General features: G+C 41.0%; 1 protein-coding gene across 1 annotated transcript; it reads right to left on the reverse strand.

The window, feature by feature from the left end:
- Window positions 1-10,169: 10,169 nt before the first annotated feature.
- LOC105033470 (aspartic proteinase PCS1) lies at window positions 10,170-12,349 on the reverse strand. The gene has a single exon (XM_010908298.4). It carries the CDS (start codon window positions 11,799-11,801, stop codon window positions 10,452-10,454), a length of 1,350 nt encoding a protein of 449 aa, XP_010906600.1. The 5' UTR covers window positions 11,802-12,349; the 3' UTR covers window positions 10,170-10,451.
- Window positions 12,350-19,802: the final 7,453 nt, after the last annotated feature.

Here is a 19,802-nt window from a genome sequence, read left to right on the forward strand (position 1 = left end):
TATGATTTTAGGTTTAAAATGAGAAACAAATACAAAATGATTGTATGCATTTCTAAGTGAAGAACGAGTTCTATTTCATGTGTAGGATCATCAATGATTAATTCTTTGAGGTGATTGTAATCATACCTCCATTCTTTGGGTAGATTATTTGTACCTTGAGATTGTTCTTGTTGTTCTTTACCTTCATCCTCTTGTTTGTTTTCATATTCTTTTTTATTTTAAATTGTTGAGTCTTTTAGGGTGAGCTCCTTCATCCCTTCTATAAGAGAATCTATATCATTAATACCTTCACTTTTCTTTGAAGGAAGATTATTAGTCTCATAAAAAACAACATGTATTGACTCTTCTATTACTAAAGTTTCTTTGTTGAAAACTCTAAAAGCTTTGCTAGAAGAGGAATAACTAAGAAAAATAACTTCATCGAATTTTGTATCAAATTTTTTTAATCTCTCTTTACCATTGTTCAAAATAAAATATCGGCAACCAAAAACATAAAAGAATACAATGTTTGATTTTCTTCCTTTTCAAAGCTCATAGGGTGTTTTCTTTAGAATTGTTCTAATCAAAGCACGGTTTAAAATGTAATATACCGTGTTAATTGCTTTCGTCCAAAAGTATCTTGGGAGGTTGCTTTCATATAGCATGGTACGGGCTATTTTTTTAAGGATTCTATTTTTTCTTTCTGCTATCTCATTTTGTTGGGGTGTCCTAGGTACTGAAAAATTATGGTCAATGCCTTTTTCATCATAAAATTTTTTAAAATTTTAATTTTCAAATTCGATTCCATGATCAGTTCGAATATTTTGAATTAAAAAAAATTTTTCATTAGTAACTTTTCGATAAATTTTGAGAACACATGAAAAGTTTCATCCTTATGTGCCAAAAAGAAAACTCATATAAAATGAGAGAAATCATCAATAATTATAAAGTCATATCATTTTTCATCTAAACTAGTAGTTCTAGTGGGTCCAAATAAATCTATATGCAATAATTTTAATGGTTTAGAAGTTGAAACAATATTTTTAGATTTGAATGAGACTTTTGTTTGTTTACCTAGTTGGCATGCATCACAAATTCTATCCTTTTCAAAATCTAATTTAGGTAAATCAGTAATCAATTCTTTTTTAATAAATTTTGAAAATGAATGCATGCTAATATGTGCAAGCCTACGGTGCCAAAGCCAACTAGTCTCATTAATTTTGGTATTCAAGGCTACTAGGCATTGCATGTTTATCTTGGAAAGATCATTCAAATCTACCATATAAATATTACCATATCTATATCCAACAAATTTAATACCTTCATCATTGGGATTAGTTACTATGTATAATGAAGATTCAAAAATAACTTTGTACCCTTTATCACAAAATTGAGTAATGCTTAATAGATTATATTTTAAACCATCTACTAATAAAATATTTTCAATATACTTGGAGAGAGTGATACCAATGTTACCTATACCGATGATCTTTTCTTTGCTATTATCTCCAAAGGTGATCATCCCTCTATCTTTTGCATCAAGTATGATGAATTGGGATTCATCACCGGTCATGTGTCTTGAGCACCCGCTATCAAGATATCATTTTCGATTTATTTCTTGGGATGCAAGATACACCTATATATATAAAAATCAAGTTTTAACTTTAGATACCCAAGTTTTTTTGAGTCCTTTTTGGTTAGTCACAATGATTCCTTTTGGAACCCATATTTTTCTTACATTAGAATTTTTAGATTTGCTAGAGAAATATGTATAGGATTTGTGTCCTACTTTACCACATTTAAAGCAAGTAATATTTGAAAACTTATTGCTTGATGAGTTCATAAAGATATTTTTTAAAAATTTTTATTTCTTTAAAGGGTTGTAGCCAAGACCGGCTTTATCATAAATGACCTTTTGATTATCAAGTATTATTTAAAGTTTATTTGAACTTAGAGTGAATTTTTCTACTATAGGTTTTAACTTAGCAATTTTATTTTTCAAGTTCAGATTTTTTTTGTGTCAAGACCAATTTTTCATTTGAAATAATCTCATTTTTTTTAGTAAAGATTGATTTTTTGAATTCAATTCTTTGTTATTTACCTCTAACTTCTTTAGATCATCAATTAGATCATAAAATACTTCTTGAAGTTTTTCAAAAGTAAAGTCATTAAGAGTTTCAGCGTTTACCTCATTTTCATGTGCCATAAGGCACAAGTTGGCTTGTTCATGTGAATCTTCTTCTTCGGAGCTTAACTCATCACTATCACTCTATGTAGCCATCATAGTCTTTTTCTTATACTTCTTGGGGCCCTTCTTAAGTTGTGGATATTCGACCTAAAGTGCTTCGACTTCTTACATTCATAACAAATAAGGAGCTGCTCCTTATCCTTCTCCTTGCTATCCTCCCCTTTTGTAGGTGGCCTCTTTCTTATCTTTTATTTTTTTTTCTTCAAAAATTTTTTAAACTTTCTAGTGATAAGGACTATTTCTTCATTTTGCTCTTCATTTTCTGTTTCATTGAATTTCTCATCAAGTTGAACAGTGGATTTGAGGACAATTATCCTCTTCTTCTTGACATCTTCTTCTTGATGTTGTTTCATGCTTAGCTCGTATGTCATTAGCAATCCTAGAAGCTCCTCCAAAGATAAAATATTTAAATTTTTAATTTCTTGAATTGTAGTTCTTTGGCCTTTCAAGTCTTTGGTAAAGACCTAAGAATCTTTCTCATAAGATCGCTATTAGAATAAGACTTACCAAGACTTTTTAGACCATTAATAATATCCATAAAATGAGTAAATATTTCAGTTATGGATTCATCATGCTCCATTTTAAAGAGTTCATATTTGTACACAAGCATGTTAATTTTTAATTCCTTAACTTGATTAGTGCCTTCATGTATTACTTCTAACCTATCTCATATTTTCTTAGCCGACATGCATGTTAAAATATGATTAAATTTATTAGCATCTAAAGTATAATATAAAATATTTATGGCTTTAACATTGAGTTGAGCCATTTTCTTGTCAACCTCATCCCATTCTCTTTCAAGTTTGGTTGATTCTACATCATCAATTATCTTAGTGGATGTGTGTGATCCATTAACTATGATACTCTACATATCATGATCAAGTACTTAAATAAAAATTTTCATCCGAGCTTTTCAATAGGTGTAGTTTGACTCCATAAAAAGTGAAGGTCAGTTTGTGGACTGTCGCTCGGCTAGTGAAGCACCAACTTGAGTTGCCATAGATCTTTGGCTCTTTGATGGTTAAATCAAAGTAGGGCTAGAGCATCGAGCTCTGATATCACTTGTTGCCCAGCTATGCAACCCAAGAGGGGGGTGAATTGGGTTTTTAAAATTTTAAAGTTAATTTAAAACCACAAGGATTAAATAATAATAGGTAAGTTTTATGTAGTAAGTGATTTAAGCAAAGTGTAGAAATGCGATGCAAGAATTTAAGAAAATAAAGAAATTTAGATAGAAAGCAAGTAAGCACACCACAAACAATCAAGGTTTATAGTGTTCGGTGCCAACCTTACACCTACATCCACTCTCCAAGCTCCTACTTAAAAATTTAAATCTACTAAAATGTATTCAACAAGAATACAACGTCGGTACCTCCGACTCTAGCTATTTCAAGCTAGAACACTTATTTTTTGGATATAAGCTAACCCAATATAATTTGATTCAAGATTTGGATCAATCTATCCAAGTTTTGGAATCCTCCCAAAATTAAAGATCATGACAAAAACAGAGTATAAGAGTTCATGACAAAGAAATACAAGTTTAGCTCCTTTAATGAGCAAATAGAACTTTAAGTACACTTTACACAACAAGAAAGAAGCTTTTCTGATTTTTCTCAAGATTGTTGAAGACTTGAATGAGCTCTTGAAGAGTTGGTGAACTTGAAATGAAAGCTTCTTTTGTTTGAAGAGGGTTTTTTGCTTAGGGCTGAAATGAATGCTTGAATCTCTTCTCTTTTTTCCTCCTTTAAGTGCCTTTATATCTTCAATAGATGGTGGAGGAAAATCTGAACAAGTTTGGAGTCATTGGAGAGCATTAAATAAGTATTAAATGTGGCCAAAATGAGCTGAAAAATTAATCATTATGAAGATTTTTTATCGCAAGGGTCGACTCATAGGGTCGTCCCCTGCACAGGGGTTGACCCCAGGGGTCGATCTCTGTGGCACAGAATAGAAAGTGACTGTTTTGTATCTTTAGCTTGCACAGACAACAGAGGTCGACCTCTAGGGTCATTTTTTTTAGATGTGTCAGTCAAAAATAGTATGCCGTTTAGCCCCTTTTGATAAGGATCGATCTCAGGGGTTGATCTTTTTCTTTATACTTGATTTTTTTCTCAAAATATATATCTAAAAAATATGAAATTACCTTCAATCGATCACAAATCTTCTGTTCTTGTTCTTGAGGCTTTCGAATCAGAACTTGATAAAATTATGATTTTATCTTTGAAATATAATAAATCTTTTTCTAAGTCAAAATTATTAGTAACCTCCTCAAATATTTTGTAATCATCAAAATCAATTCATGGAGCAACAAAGATACTTTTGCAGTATCTGGCTACAAATTTGTTTAGCGTAGCCACCCATCCTACAAGATGCTGCATTTTTTTTGAGTCTTCAAAGGTGTCATCTCCATAATGGCCTAGATTTTCTTCGGGTTTGCCTCGATCATATGGTGGGTAACCATAAAATCGAAAAAAAATTTTGAGGCTACCTCAAAGGTGCATTTGCTTGGGTTAAGCCTTATGCGGTACTTCCTTAGTGTTTGAAAGGTCTCCTTGAGATCTGAAATATACTGCTCCATCTGGTAGCTTTTTATCAATATATCATCCATAGAGACTTCTACATTATAGCAGATCTGATCTTTGAATATTTTATTGATGAGGTGTTGATAGGAGGCACTCGTGTTCTTCAAATCGAAAGGCATAATCTTATAACAATATAACCCCTAGTCAATAATGAAGTCAGTCTTCTCTTCATCCTTTGGTGCCATCCGGATTTGGTTATATCTAGAGAAGGCATCCATGAAGCTGAGCATCTGGTATCTCGCTATAGGATCAACTAGCTAGTCTATCTTGGGTAAAAGAAAGCAATCTTTTGGACAAGCTTGATTTAAATTAGTAAAGTCGATGCATATCTGTCATTTGCATTTTTCTTCTTACAAGGACCACGTTCGTCAACTAGTTCGAATAATCCATCTCCCAAGTGAAGCTGGCTACCAAAAGCTTGTCCACCTCCTGCTTGATTGCTTTTTCGGCACTCCAAAGTGAAGCTCTGTTTCCTTTACCACACCAGTCGATGCAGTGGGTTGACATGCAGATGGTGCATCATGACTTCTGGATCAACTTCCGGCATATCTTCGACTGATTAGGCAAAGATGTCCGTGTTGGTTCATAGGAAATCTAGGAGCTTGGCACAAGAGGCTTCATCCTAATGCAATTCAATCTATATGGTCTTACTTGGGTCCAACTCATACAGGGGGATCGAGATGAGTTGTTCAGTTGGTTCTCTGTATTGCCACCTTCTTCCATCGTCAATGTCGAATCCTTCGATCGGCAATGTTTCTTTAGGCTTCTTGCTTCTGAGAGAGGTGATGTAGCAGTGTCTGGCTAGGACTTGATCATCCCGGAGCTCACCCACACCTTAGGCAGTAGGAAACTTGACCAGTAAGTAGTAAGTTGAGACAATGGCTCAGAGGGCATTCAGACCGATCCTTCCGAGGATAGCATTATAAGTCGAGGCAACCTTTATGACTAAAAAGTCGAGTAAAACTATGGCTTACCTTAGGGTTTGCCTTGCTATTACATGCAAGGCCACAACACTTTTGGCAAAGACAGAATCCCCTGAAAAGCCGACCAAAGGGGAGTTGACCTTTTAGAGTCGGTTAGCAGATAAATTTATCTTATAAAAGGCATCATAAAATAAGATATCCATAGAGCTTTCATTATCCACTAATTTTTTTTTATATCATAATTCATGATGGTCATGAAAATAATTACAGCATCATCGTGGGGGGTTTGGATATTTTAGCGTTGGCATCCAAGAAGGAGATGATGTCGTCCGACCTTTGCTGCTTTGATGCAGGGTTCCATTTTAGGTTGCACGGGCATAAGCTTTTGTTGCACATGAGCTCTTGCCTCTAGCCACAGGTCTGCTAGCAATTGTGTGGATAATCCGATGATGGATTTGGCCTCGACTGGAGGCTTAGGCCCAAGCTGGGGCTCACATCGTGAGGGCTTGGCATTCTTCTGGTCGTTGATGAAGTTCCATACGTAGCCTCATCAGATGAGGGCCTCTATTTCCCTCTTAAGCTGATGGCACTCTTTGGTGTTATAGCCGTGATCTTTATGGAAGTGACAATACTTTGACCTGTTACATTGAGATTGAGTCCACTCACTCATTTTTTCACGCCATCGAAGGATATCCTGGTTCTTTATCTCCATCAGAATCTATCTCCGGGATGTGTTCAGAGGTGTGAAGTCCTTGAATTGCTAAGGGCTCCAAGAGCGATGGGGTGGCTTCACATTGGGCTTTTGCTTCTTTGGCTGGGGAGCCATGTGATCCTCCCTAGCCCTCCCTCTTTTGGTCTATCTTCTCCCTTCGCTTCTCTGCCATCCCCTCTTCACTGATGATGCACTTACTGGCTCAGATGAGGCATTTAGAGAAGTCTCTAGGAAACTTCTTCGAGAGAGATAGGTATAAACTGCTCGCCTTCAGCCCCTTCTTGAAGGTCGACATCGAGATTGAGTGGTCCGAATTGTGGACTTTCAGCATGACTGCTTTGAAGCAACTCATGTAGCTTTAGAGACATTCTCCATCTTTCTGCTTGATGGGAAAGAGGGCGTTAGTACCCTTTCTTAGCTTTCGATTGCTTTGAAACTGAGTAGCAAACTAGTGGCCAAACTCATTGAAGGAATGGATGGAGCTCGGTAGGAGCCTGATGTATCCAACTCGAGTAGTACTTTAGAGAGTGGCAGGGAAGGACTTGCATAGTAGTATGTCAGCGGTCCCTTGCAACATCATAAGGGCCTTAAAACTCTTTAAGTGATCGTAGGGGCCGGTCGTGCCGTCATAGACTCCCATGGACAGTCCTTAAAGGAATGAGAGATCGGTTCCTCCATGATCTGCTCTAAGAAAGGAGGGCGAGTGGTGAATAGAAGCTCTCCTCTTAGGGTGAGTTGGTGCTGTCCGAGGATCTTAAGGTATCAGTCCACCTCCTGGATCTTTCGATCCAACTCATCATGTTGGTCAATCCTCCTCCTCAATGGCTTGCAGATCCACTCACAAATGAATCTTGCGAGGAAGAAGAAGATGAAAGAGAAAAAGATAGAAGCAAGTTCATACTCCTTACCTCGCTCGCTGCCTGAGGGGCGAGGTTGATGATGGAGTGAAACTCACTCGAGGCTTCGATGGATAGATCGGGTGACCACGGGCACTCCTTCAAAGCTAATAGGGCGAGACCGACCACTCTGTTGTAAGCTCCTGGAGGGATGAGCAGGCTCTTAATGTGTTGGCACCGGGTGATCACTCAACAAAGAAGTAAATGGATGAGCCAATTGCTGCAAGCCTTGCACCATAGTAGTAAGTGTTTGGACCTGCAACAAGAGCTGCTAGAATTGCTCGAAGATAACGGTCGGGGTGGTTGATGCCTCCAAGATGATGAGATCCTGGTGATTCTGATCGGAGTCAGTGTTCTGCTAGTGCCTTCAGAAGAGTGACGGATGTGGTTGCTATGGCCTTCTTATTCCTCATGCTCGATTGATGGGAAGAAGAAAACTCGAGATCTCAAAGATGGGTTGAGCTCTTCCACTAGCGCTAATCTATTACCGTCGAAAGGTGACTTGGCTTAGGCCACTAAGTTGAAGCTGGAGAGAACGGATGAAGCAGTCTCCAGAGAGCTGGTCAAACTTTGATCCTCGAGCGATCCCACAAATTGAGCCCTGCAAAACCATCAAAAATAAGTCAGTCTTCTATAGAAACAAATAGAAGAGGTCTGAGCTTTCAAAATGAGTTTAATGATATGCGGAGTTAAGTATGAGGTCGAAAGGAGTGCAGGTAGAGAGGTGAGGTGTGGAGGTCTAACAGACCTCGAGTGATACTCGAAGTGTATTGGTGGGTTCTGAGGGAAACTTAGAGTTTGTGTGAGAGATGAATCCAGTGTGTGTGGAGTCCATCTCCTAAAGATAGCATGTGAAGCAAGTGTCTACTTATTTGGAGGATTCTGAAAAATATGAAATTTATAGACGAGGATGGGCACCCATCATCTGGAGGATGTGTGCCATTCTTCCTCCTAGGGGCTGCGGAGACACGTCTAGGTTGTTAGGGAATAACGGCTTACATGTCTTGAGTTTCTTGAGGTTGTGTAGTGGAGGAGCGAAGCTGGCAGTTTGTTGCCTAGCAGATGGAAGACTCCAGAATTTCTTCGATGCGGTCATGGGAGCTCACATGGTCATGGCATTGGTTATTCTAGCACTTCTCAATAGAAACATGTGGAGGGCCGTCATTACGATGCCAGCGCCATGGTGGATGGAGTATTCTAGATGTGTTAAGTCCATTGGGTTGCGAAATTATACCTTTAAATTAAATAAGAACATCATATAGTTAAGAATAGGATGATGTTAAAACTAGATGAGGAGCACAAAAAAAATAATTTATTGCTGTTTGTTTCAGTTGAGGTCGAAAGATAGGCAACTGGGCCTTGTGTAGTAATGCTAGAGTGACCTACAAAATAAAATTTGAACTGAAGATTTTTGCTTCGACGAGAATCCTCCGATGCTCAAGTCAGAAATCAGAGAACAATAGAAGCAACAACCGATTTTCTAAGAGGGGTTACTTATCCGGATCCTTAGGGCTTTAGTTATTTATAGAGGATATGGCTGAACAATTATGGGAACGTGTGATTTTGAGGTTGTCGGACTGTTGGACGTACCATTAGTGGGCAAGATATTCTAGTCCTTATTTATTTTCATGAGATATGGAGAGTTAGTTGCATCCGAACTTATCCACTCAGGATGAACAGCTACTGCACATGCTAGAAAACTGGCTGTCCGAGATAATAGAGAAAGTTCACATGTTAGATGGGCCGCACATTAAACTGGATATAAATAGCTCAGCTCCATATAACTTAGCTTGATGGTTGGATCGGCAACCACGAAGATAGCTCGCTGGCCTGAGATATCCATGATAATACACTGATCCGAGATATCCACGGTATCACCGTAACATAATTCAATGCCAATAATCTTTTCTTTTAAAGAAAAATTTGATAACTCAAAAAAATTGCTGATGGTAGTAGGCAATGACGAATAAGATACGAATTAGATTAGGTGTATGATAATCCAAAAATTTATCGATTCGAATCTAAACTATTTATTAAATAGAGCAAAAAATGATATTCAAATTTGATCATTTTATTAAACAAGTAATCTTGCTCAATCTCCCATAAATTGAAATAAGTTCGATGGATTAAGCGTTTAAGTATTATCACCCTTTAAAAAATTATAGGAATTGATAAAATATTAATTCAATCTAAATCAAATTCATATTTCAAGTTGAGCTCATTGGATCATTTTAAATTAAACAAGAACATTACATGGTTATAAATAAAAAGATGCTAGAATGAGAAGAGGGAAAGAAAATTGTTCCAATACAAATAATTTTTTTTTTGAAAAGAAAAATTCAAAAAGGTTAGTGGTGGCAAATGGATCGTACGAATAGTAAACAAATTGGATCAAGTGAGGTTAAAAATTTATCAACTCAAATTTAATATATTTATTAAATGAATAAAAAATCTACATTCAAATTTGATCATTTTATTAAATAAATAATTTAAGCCAATGTGTAACGGATTGAAATAAACGTTATACTTAAACTGCCACCCTTGAAAAAATCACTCAGTGTATTCTCGTTGTGTCCTTTGAAGTGGCATCCACATTTGTGCCATTAAAGGAAGCCAAATCATTGGTGCAAGATACCAAGCGAACTATTTTGAGTGATCTCTCTGAGTTACCGTATCATTACTCTATTGGGCTGTGTTTGAATTGTGAAATGGAAGCTTCAATTGTGTTGGGCCCGTTATTATTCTCCGATGCACTACTCTACGGTTTATCTACGTAATAGCTCACACTCAGAACATCAAAATGAATCTCCACTATGCTGGATACCACGATAGCACATAAAATTTTAAGTATAGATTCATGTTCCAAGTATTAGATACATCCATGTGCAATGAAGTGTTGCCGTCCTCCGTCTCTTGTAGAGACCTACAACTGATGCACCCACAGTCATGCCATTCCTCGCCGTTGAGTGCAGCAATCTGGACCATGAGATTGAGAATTGGCAACCCTTCCGTCACTCACAACTAAAAAAAGCCACGGACGCTGTCATATTGTCTGCATCCTATCCTATACAACATGTCACATGTCCCAGAATTAAAGAGACTGACCCACCCTCATAGGACCACACCCAGCCTCTGGCTCGCGAGGTCGCATCGGAACGGCGCGAACCCGAGCCGGCCGTTTTCCAGATCGTACTCGACCCACACGTTCTGCTGGTGGTGGTGCCCTATAACGTACGCCGAGAGCGCCACCAAGTCCGAGTTGCCGAACGTTAAACACCACACCCCGTCCCATCCTCGCCGCTCTCCGCCAACCCGGTAGAGCAGCCGCTCGCCGGAGACCGCCACCTCCGCCCCCTGGAACATCAGCACTACCGCCGGCAGCCGTGGCAGCGGCCGCCTCTCCGGCACCCGGAAGCAGGCGTCGAAGGCCCCCTGGAATACGAAGTTGGGCTCGCCCAGAGGGGGGAGTACTCCCTTGGTCTGCCGTAAAAATTCGATTTTCAAGGCGTTGTAGGCCTCGCCGAGGAGGAAGGTGAACTGGGTGCCGGAGTCTACCATGGTCTGGCCGGCGCCGGTGTGGTCCGGGACGAGGACGGTTTTGGGGATGGGGAGGAGGACGGCGCCGACGCGGATGCCCTCCAATTGGATGGAATACGCGACGCGGTCGAAGTAGGGGAGGGGGAGAGAGATCTTGACAAGAGGAGTGTAGTTGAGGGGGAGGAAGGAGAGGGTGGCGTGGCCGAGGAGGAGGAGGCCGGAGGAGTCGCGGTCGGAGATGCAGTAGGAGAAGCGGCGGGTGTTGGTCTGGGAGACAAAGGAGAGGGACCCCCGGTTCATTCCGAGCATGCCGACGGCGGCTGGATCGCCGGTGGCAGAGGAGTAAGCGGCGGCCATGCAGCCGAAGGCGGTGCGCAGGGGAGGGGAGGCGCCGAGGGAGAAGAGGTCGGCGGCGAGAGTGCCCTCGGAGGAGGAGGCGTCGGCGTAGGAGAGGGCGACGTGGCAGAGGCGAGAGGCGTCGCAGGATGCCGGGATTGGGAGGTCGCGAGTCTGGGAGCGGCAGGTCGGGGAGGAGCAGGGGATGGGGGAGTAGGAAGAGGAGGCGCGGGGGCGGAAGGACGGCGAGGTTTTGGAGTCGCAGAGGAGCCAGGAGAGCTCGCTGCCGGTGTCGAGGACCAGGGAGACGTTCTGGGCCGGGGAGCCGACGGAGAGGGAAACGGTGAGGCTGACATTGTGGTGGAAGAGCAGCTTGTTGGGAGGCCTGGGGAGTGATGAAGGTGCCACCTTTTGGGCTCTGAGAGGCAAAATAAGTGGCTTATCAGTCTTTGTTGTTGGTGTTGTGGTAGTAACAGTAGTTGTTGTTGTTGTAGTTCCTGCTGTTGTCATGGAGAGAGAGTGGAAGGGTTGAAAGAGAAGAAAACAAGGGAATATGAGAAGAATGGAAGTAGAAGCAGAGGAGGCCATAATGTTCACTTCCTTTTGAGCATCAACGACCAACTATTAAGAAGGGGGGGCTGAGGCTTTTGGGATGAAGGGAGAAAGTTTTGAAGTAGGAAGACCGGAAGAGGATATTATATATGTAAAAAGAGGGGATGGAGAGTTAACCATATGATTGTGATTTGGGAGATGGGGGTAGTGGAGGTCAGGTATGGAGGAGGACTGAGGAGACCATAGAGATGTGAACTCTTTCGTCTTTTATGCGTACTGCCTTTGATTCGGAAAGAAAGAAAGGGCTGTGCATTCCACTTTGGAGTCTAATCTAAACAAAAACGTGAGGCATGGGTTAATATTATATATGAGCCATAAGTTTTCTATAATCTTAAGAAGTTGATGGAGGATTATTGGTTTGACCAGTGCCCCATGGCAATCCAAAGTCGATCACTTTTATCTCAAAAACAGGTGCAGAATCGAGGCTTGGCCTCCATGATGGTAACTAATAAGAGCCACTAATTCTTTCAAGAAAGCTTGTGGATCGTCAAGTGGTGGCGTTTGGTCTAAGTACAAGGCACTAACTCGTCAGAAGTACAAAGTTCACCTCTCAAATCATCTATGTTCCCAGATTAAATAGGATTGGATAGGTAGCTATCTATATATATCAGGGGACTCTTGGCCAAGACGACTGACATCCATTCTCCACGCGGCGGATTCCGCGTGGACGTGCTCCGCCAACCGTGCGGGACGCCTAAAATTCCCATCATGGACCCGCTGACACAGCAAACAGGCTTTCCAGAGTTCCAGTCTCATCTGACAGGCGCTTCTTCTCATGTAACCAAGGTGCCTCACACTGTATCTTAGAGGGCTAATAGGCAAATATTTCTGACTGGCCCCAGCCCACCAAACCTGTTCCCCAAACCCTAGGTGCCTCACATTGCCCGGAAAGAAAACCTTGTGTCGCATAAGGTTACTGGTTTTCCAAAAGAAAGAAAGAAAGGAAGAAAAGCTCATAGAAACAAAATAAAGCGTTACAGCTGTTCCTTTGGACTGCCACCTTGACTGCGGATTTCCACATCCACAACAATTAATTTAGAACCCCAGAATCCTATGACTTCAGAAAATGACAACCATAAGCCTCTCTCATGGAAATAAATTAGACTGTTGGAGCCACTCGTATATGCGAAGTGACAAGTAGTATTTCTGGAGCCACCCATTTATACAAAGTGACAAGTAGTATTTGAGGCATTATAGCGCCTTAAATATTCTAGTGTCCGGAGAACAGTACTATTACAGTGCCAAAGGTCAGTGGAGCATATTTTACTGCATGGCGATTCTAAAGTTTATAGAACATCGATGTAGATATCTGTGTTATTTGGAGCTTCGGAGCACACGGGGAAGTTCCAAGCGTTATAGCGACATGAACAGAGTAAAATAAGTGGAGGACCAGCCTTCTAAGCGGTGCACTTCACAAGGACATGGTCATATGTAAAATATTAGCCGGTCATCCGAATGTACAAAGACCTGCTTGCGGATCTATTTAGAAATTTCCAGGCATTGCAGTCGAGAAGGAAGTTTACAGCGGGCTGCTTGGGTGCTTGTCATTGTTGGAGTTCAGTTTTCCTGGCCGTGTCAAGCCCACCAAACTCCCGTGCTCGGCGTTCTTGTGCAAACCAACGCCACTACTCCAGTGTATACAATTACCATGTAATCTCCCTTAACACTCGCTTCTGGAAGCAAGCTAATATTTTGGTTTTTTAATGACACCTCTAATTTGTAGTTTAGCGCCTGCCTGGCTGGATGGAAAGAGGCAAGCTCTCCACTTCAGATGAAAGTGCTCTACAGCTGGATTCTGGGATCATATTGGACTGAATTTGTAATGACATCGCTCTACTCAGGAGCTTCCCTGAAATATATGATTGTGTGAACCATACATGTTGCTTTATGTTTAATATTTTTTTTTTCACCTCTTAAATTCTGCCTTATTGACACTATTGGTAGTATGATTAAATAGGAAATATTTCTACTAACATGCACACTTTCTAATTAGGAGCATGCTCTTATCAAAATGACTCCAAGTGTTGTGATGCATAATCATACCTTCAATCATATGCAATATAGTATATATATACACTATATATATCAGAATATACGCTTTACATTAAGGAGGTGTTTGGTTGAGGTAATTAAGATCTGAAATAAGAATCGGAATAGATGGCTCCCATTCCAAATATTTGGTTGAGAAAAATTTCATTCTGATTTTCATTTCAGAGAGGAATGGGAATGATCCATTCCTTTCTGTAGCCGAACCGGCCTCATCTCAAGGGAGTCAAAATCTCATTCTACTAGAATGAAATTTAAAAAAAAAAAAACTCATCGGATGTGGGACATGGGGTGCGAGCGTCGTGGATAGGGGAGGAAATGAAAAAGGGAGAGCTTGAGGAGGAGGTTGGAGAGGACGTCGGCAGTGACGATGGAGGGGCGGCAGCGGACGAAGCGGCGGAGTTGGGGGATAGAGAGGCCGGTGCGGCGACGGAGGAAGTCGAGGATGGTATCGGGCTTCGTCGGAGAGGTGGGACCGAGAGTGGAGAGGAGGCGCCAATGCTGGATGCAAGGGAAGAGGGCGGAGGAGCCGCGGATCACTAGAGGATTTGGAGGGGTGGTGGTGGCTCGGAGGAGGTGCAGGCCATCGAGGAGGGGGGAGGGGGGCGGCATGAGGGAGCCGCGGACTACCAAGGGTTTGGGGGGGTGGGTCAGAGAAGGTGCTGGTCCCGCAAGGGTGAGGATGGGAGAGGGGGTGGTGCAGAGAAGTAGAGGAGGCGTAGGGGGCTCGGGGGGGGGGGAGTGGTGGCTCGGAGGAGTGGCAGGTTGCGGGTGGGGGTTAGGGGGGCACAGAAAAGTGGAGGAGGCACGAGGGGGGCCGGGATGTGGGGCGGAGGAGATGCGGGGAGCTGGGGGGAAGGGGCAGGGGACAGCATGAAGGAGCTACGGTTTGCATCGACTGAGGTGGGGGGTTGGGCGCGGTGATGCCATGGGAAGAGAGAGGAAGACGGAAGGAAAAAAAATAAATCCCCCCTCACCCGTTTATCTTATAATAATAATAATAATAAATAAAATATTATTTTTTAAAAAATAATATTTTTGATTCCGATTCCTTTAAATGAACTAAACAGCAACAATGGGAATCATCCATTCCTATTTTGATTTCGATTCTGGATACGAACCAAATGCTTCAGGAGATTAGGCCATTCTGATTCTAATTCCAATCCATTCTGATTCTGATCGCAACCAAACACTTCCTAATTACTTTTATTGTAAAACAATAAAAAGGATTCACATTAAGAGATCAAAATTGTTGAATATGATTTACAATAAAAGAAATGCCTAGAAACCAAAATTCATATATTTTGGAGGTCTTTAATCGATATTAATTATGCTAATGTAGTAAAATATACTATAGGGCACATATATTGAAAATTCACTTTTTGGATTATGATTTATAGATCTTAAAATATAAAAAAATTTTAAATTCAGTAGATTGAAAGAATCAAAGCATAGTAAAATATAGTATCATGGTATTATAATCGTCCATTTTCGTACCTACTTGATTAGATTAGATATTATCAAAATACATAAATTTTGATTTCTTGACATTTTTATAATGTAAATCATATTCAATGGTGCAGATTTTTTTTTTTTTAAATTTGAATGGCTATCGCTGATTTTAAATTGCTCTCATTTTTCAAAGAGTAAACTAAAATGTATGGTACTCGATAATCTATTGTCAATATCTCACAAATCACAAAATGTGTAGAACTTCTCTGACCCCAGCATGGAGACATTGCAGGGTTTCTATAACAGCTAACATAAAAGGAAGCATTATGTTCCATGGAATATGGTTCTTTTAGACGCATGACCTACTGGTAGATTTTTTTTTAATTTTTTTTAGTTTTCTTTTTTTTTTTTTTAATTTTGATGTATCTATTGGTAGAACCAGCAACATGCAAATTTACCTTTAAAACGAAATTCATCCTTTGCTTCAACAATGATCATCATTTTAGGTAGGACCCTTTCATTCCCAAAACAGAAAAAAAGAAAAAAACAAGAAGAAGGAAAGTAAGGAAAAGCTTCAATCATATACGTGGGGCACTAATATTCTGCCAATATAATCCAGTCATAATCAGGTGTTATTATTATCTTTGGTCTCGTCATCAAAGCCGCAGAGCAATTAATGGATGAGGATGGGCTTGCCCTCGGCTATCCAAATCAGTGTCTAATAACTCTCATGACTCTAGTAGCCAATGATTGGCCTCTAATGGTTGCACGGATGGGAATCGTGGAAATTTTTTGCGGCCGGACGAAGTCTTATGGGGTCACAGTTCTAAAAGTCCAAGTCACAGCCCTTCAGGTCAATCTCATGGATGTTAGGAAGGGTGGGACAGTTGTCTCATGGAGAAGAATTCGATGGCGTGAAGCTTCTTGTCAACTGTTAATCATTGCCGACATACCGGCTCCCGGAGTAACAATGCTAGCTTTCAAGTTGGCTATGTGTCACAGTCTTAGGATGTGGAAGATGAATGACACACAAATAAGACAGGCGCACGCTTAAAATGCATCTCTTCTGGAACCTCAGCCTGTAAGGTGTGCACCATGCTGTGTCAGACCATCAAATGGTCCAATGGACACTGAATTGCTTTGCTCTTAATATCTAGCTGAGGATTTGCTATTTCAGTATCGGAGCTTATATTAATATCATTTTATTATAGTATTATTGCTGCTTAGATCGATCGAGATTGAAAAATGAGATCGAAAGATGGATATCTGGACATCTCACGCGACATTGCTGGTACTGGAGTAACCTACAAAATAAGTTTCAAACCGAAAGTTGTAGCTCCAACGAAGACCCTCCAACACTCAAGTCAGAAAAATAGAGAACAAAAGAATAGCAACGAATTCTCTGAGATGGATTTGATTGGACTTACCTGGGTCCTCGGGACTTTGGTTGTTTATATAGAAGGATGCCAGACAGCTGGATTGTTAGCTGTGAGATTGTCTGATCCCGAGATCACCAAGCTGTTGAACATGCCAAACTGGAAGAGATAGTTCAGTCCTTTGTCGATCCCGTAAGAATAGGAAAGACGGTTACGCCAAATCTTATCTATTCGGGATAGACAACTGTCATGCATGTTGAAGAGATAAGTCGGCTCAGAAGCTCATATACAGATCAGATCTCGGGGATGCCTCAGCTTAGCATTGAGATGGACTCCTCAGGTTATACGGTGGTCAACGATCGAGTTGATGACCCTAGAATTTGAAATGTCTTATGATATAGTGCTGATTTGAGGCACTCGCGGTAACCACCGTAACACTACCCTCCTACTCCTGAGTTTAAGAATCAGATGAAAGGAGTATTTTAAAAGTACCTCATATACAATGCCACGTGCTTCTAGCTTCTACATTTAAAGCGGATGACATTAGCCTAATGCGACTGACAGTAACTAATGGGACCACTCCAACGACGGTCTTTTCGAGGTTTTAATCACTTTACGATAGTTTTTTATTTTCTTCATCCTTTAAATTTGTGCTTTGAAGGCACAGATAATCATAGATCTGCAGAGGTAGCTATAGATCTTTTTTGTACTGATTATTCATCACGATTCCCTCAAGCAAAATAGATTCACAGTGCGTGAAGAGACTCGAGCAAATTCTAGCTCGTAGGAGGTAGGTTTTGGTTTTGGTTGCTGAAACGGGACTCACGATCGGGAAAGAAGAATATACCACTCCTACCATTGAGCCCACGGCCCTACTATTGGAAGCCGTGATGCAGGATTCTCTAGGAGAAGTTTCGGTCGATCGGGAGCCGATGGAGATGGTATCAAAAATGAGCATCGAGGGATGCTCCGAAAGAGATCCGAATGAGATAGCTCCGACTGGGGGATCTCTAAAGATGGCGACTCCTACTGGATACTTTGTTGCATTCACTGCTCATGCAGAACCCTCAGATTTGACCCCTTGTGCTCCATTCACAGAAGAGAGCCTTTAATCCATGGTGAAATACTTGAGGAACCTCCTACTGCCAGCTGAGAGGTTGTTTCACAATGAACAAAGGGGGGAGAAGCGATCTGCCGATGCCTTAAGATCCCTTGTATATGTAGATCAATATCTAGCAAGCCTCGTTAGTTCCAACCTCGATGTTCCGGTGATGGAGGAGGAGATCGACTTGCTGAAATACTGATTAAAGCATCTAGAGAGGGATAATACTAAGCTGGTCAAGGAGCTTAGCTTTACAAAAGAGGCTCTTTAAGAGGCTCAAGAGTCGATTCTCCATTGGGACGAAAAATTATGATAGGCTGAAAGACAGATTGAGGCCCTCAAATAACAGAAATCTAGAGCCGATAGGAAGATTGAAGACCTTGAAGGAAGGATTAAAACCCTTGAGAGACGGAGGTCTGAGGCTGAGAGAGACTGTAAGACCCATGATGACCTGGGACACCTGAGGAGGACACTTGAAGTGAGAAGAGATTCTTCTTGTCTTGAAACTCATCCTCGAAGGAGCCCCAGTAATGGTCTATCCAAGAGGGTCAGAATCTCCGAAGGAACAAGCCATGGAGAGAGGGCTCCTCGAGGAGACGGGCACTCCACTTTCAAGGGGGTTCAGGTCTCTCCAGAGCTACTCTCGGGAGTCCAGGAGATTGGATCGGAGGTGGAGCACATGAAAAAGAGGTTGGAAGAGAGAAAGGTAAGTCATAAGCTTCTCTAGGGCAAATTTATAGATCAGGGGGTTTTACTCAAAAATGCTAAAAGTAGGAGAAAGCAACTGGAGAAGGAAGAGGCTAAGATGATAGCCCAAGCTTGCAAGGCGGCATTCTTCGTGGGCTTCAAGAAGTGTAAGTCTATTGCCCAGGTGTACATTCCTCTTGATTTCATCAAGCATCTTCATATAGATTGTTTGGATAAAGATTTACAAGTGATGTCGTCGGATAATCGATCAAGATTTATAATGACGTTCCATTTTTTAGATGAGGTGGACAAGATCGATGCAGCCATCCAGAACGAAAGCATCATCAGCATCGAGAAATACCATCCCACAGACGACCGCCCCGGCAATCCCCCTAAAGAGTGATTTATGTTCTTCTTCTTTTATTCTCTGTGATTCGAGGCCTTTGATCTTGTAATAGAATCTCCACAAGAACAAATGTATTCTTCTTCTTTTGATGAATAAGAATCATGCTTTTAAATATGTGAATCAAAGTATTTAATATATACTCAGCCTTTGGCTATAACTACAAAATTTGATTAGAGTAATAGCCCAGGCGAATACTTAACCCCTGTTATGCTTCAAGCAAGGCATAAGCCGAGCTGAAGTTAGGATGAAAATCTGAGCTGGTTCTAGCTGTAGTTAGAATTGCAAACATAGTAGAGATTATAATTCTCATTCTGATCTGGGATGAAATTCTATACCTGTCGTACAAATTTTGAAAAGATTGAAATTCGAATTGCATCTATGTAGGAGGAATTAGCGCATGTCTGCACACATTCCTTCGAAAGTGGCATAAAGTGTGATTCGTCTGTCATTGATATTAACTACCATATCGACGGTAGCAATCACGTCCATTCGCAGTCTTCACGTGTCATGCATATGCTAGTCTTCTGTCGATGCACGTCTCCTGCATTAATACCATTGGTATTAATGCACTAATGGGAGATGGCTCTTGAAGGTTTCATTCAAGTCTGAGGTTATTTAAAATCTTCAGACAAAACGAGATGCGAGTCTTGCAAAGTTTTGATTATCTTCTTCTTCTATTGTGGGTTCCTCTCTTCTTCATCCTTTCATGGCTTTCCTGTACGAGAGAGAGAGATGGCCACTGTGGAGCCTAACTTTGCACCGTTGGATTTTAAATCAGAGTTGATGGAGCGGGATATAATTGTGCTGTATGAGTAATATCAAATACCTCCCATTTTCTAACTTAAAATTTTGGGATCGGATGATCAAGTCTGTCGTCCGCCTTCAGGACATATAGACTTTTACGAGGA

This window comes from Elaeis guineensis, chromosome 10, assembly GCF_000442705.2.
Source record: "Elaeis guineensis isolate ETL-2024a chromosome 10, EG11, whole genome shotgun sequence".
In the NCBI taxonomy this organism is placed as follows: Eukaryota; Viridiplantae; Streptophyta; class Magnoliopsida; order Arecales; family Arecaceae; genus Elaeis; species Elaeis guineensis.

What these genes read in the sequence shown, in the direction of transcription:
- LOC105033470 (XM_010908298.4), bottom strand. Translation starts at nt 11,801, where the DNA reads ATGGCCTCCTCTGCTTCTACTTCCATTCTTCTCATATTCCCTTGTTTT.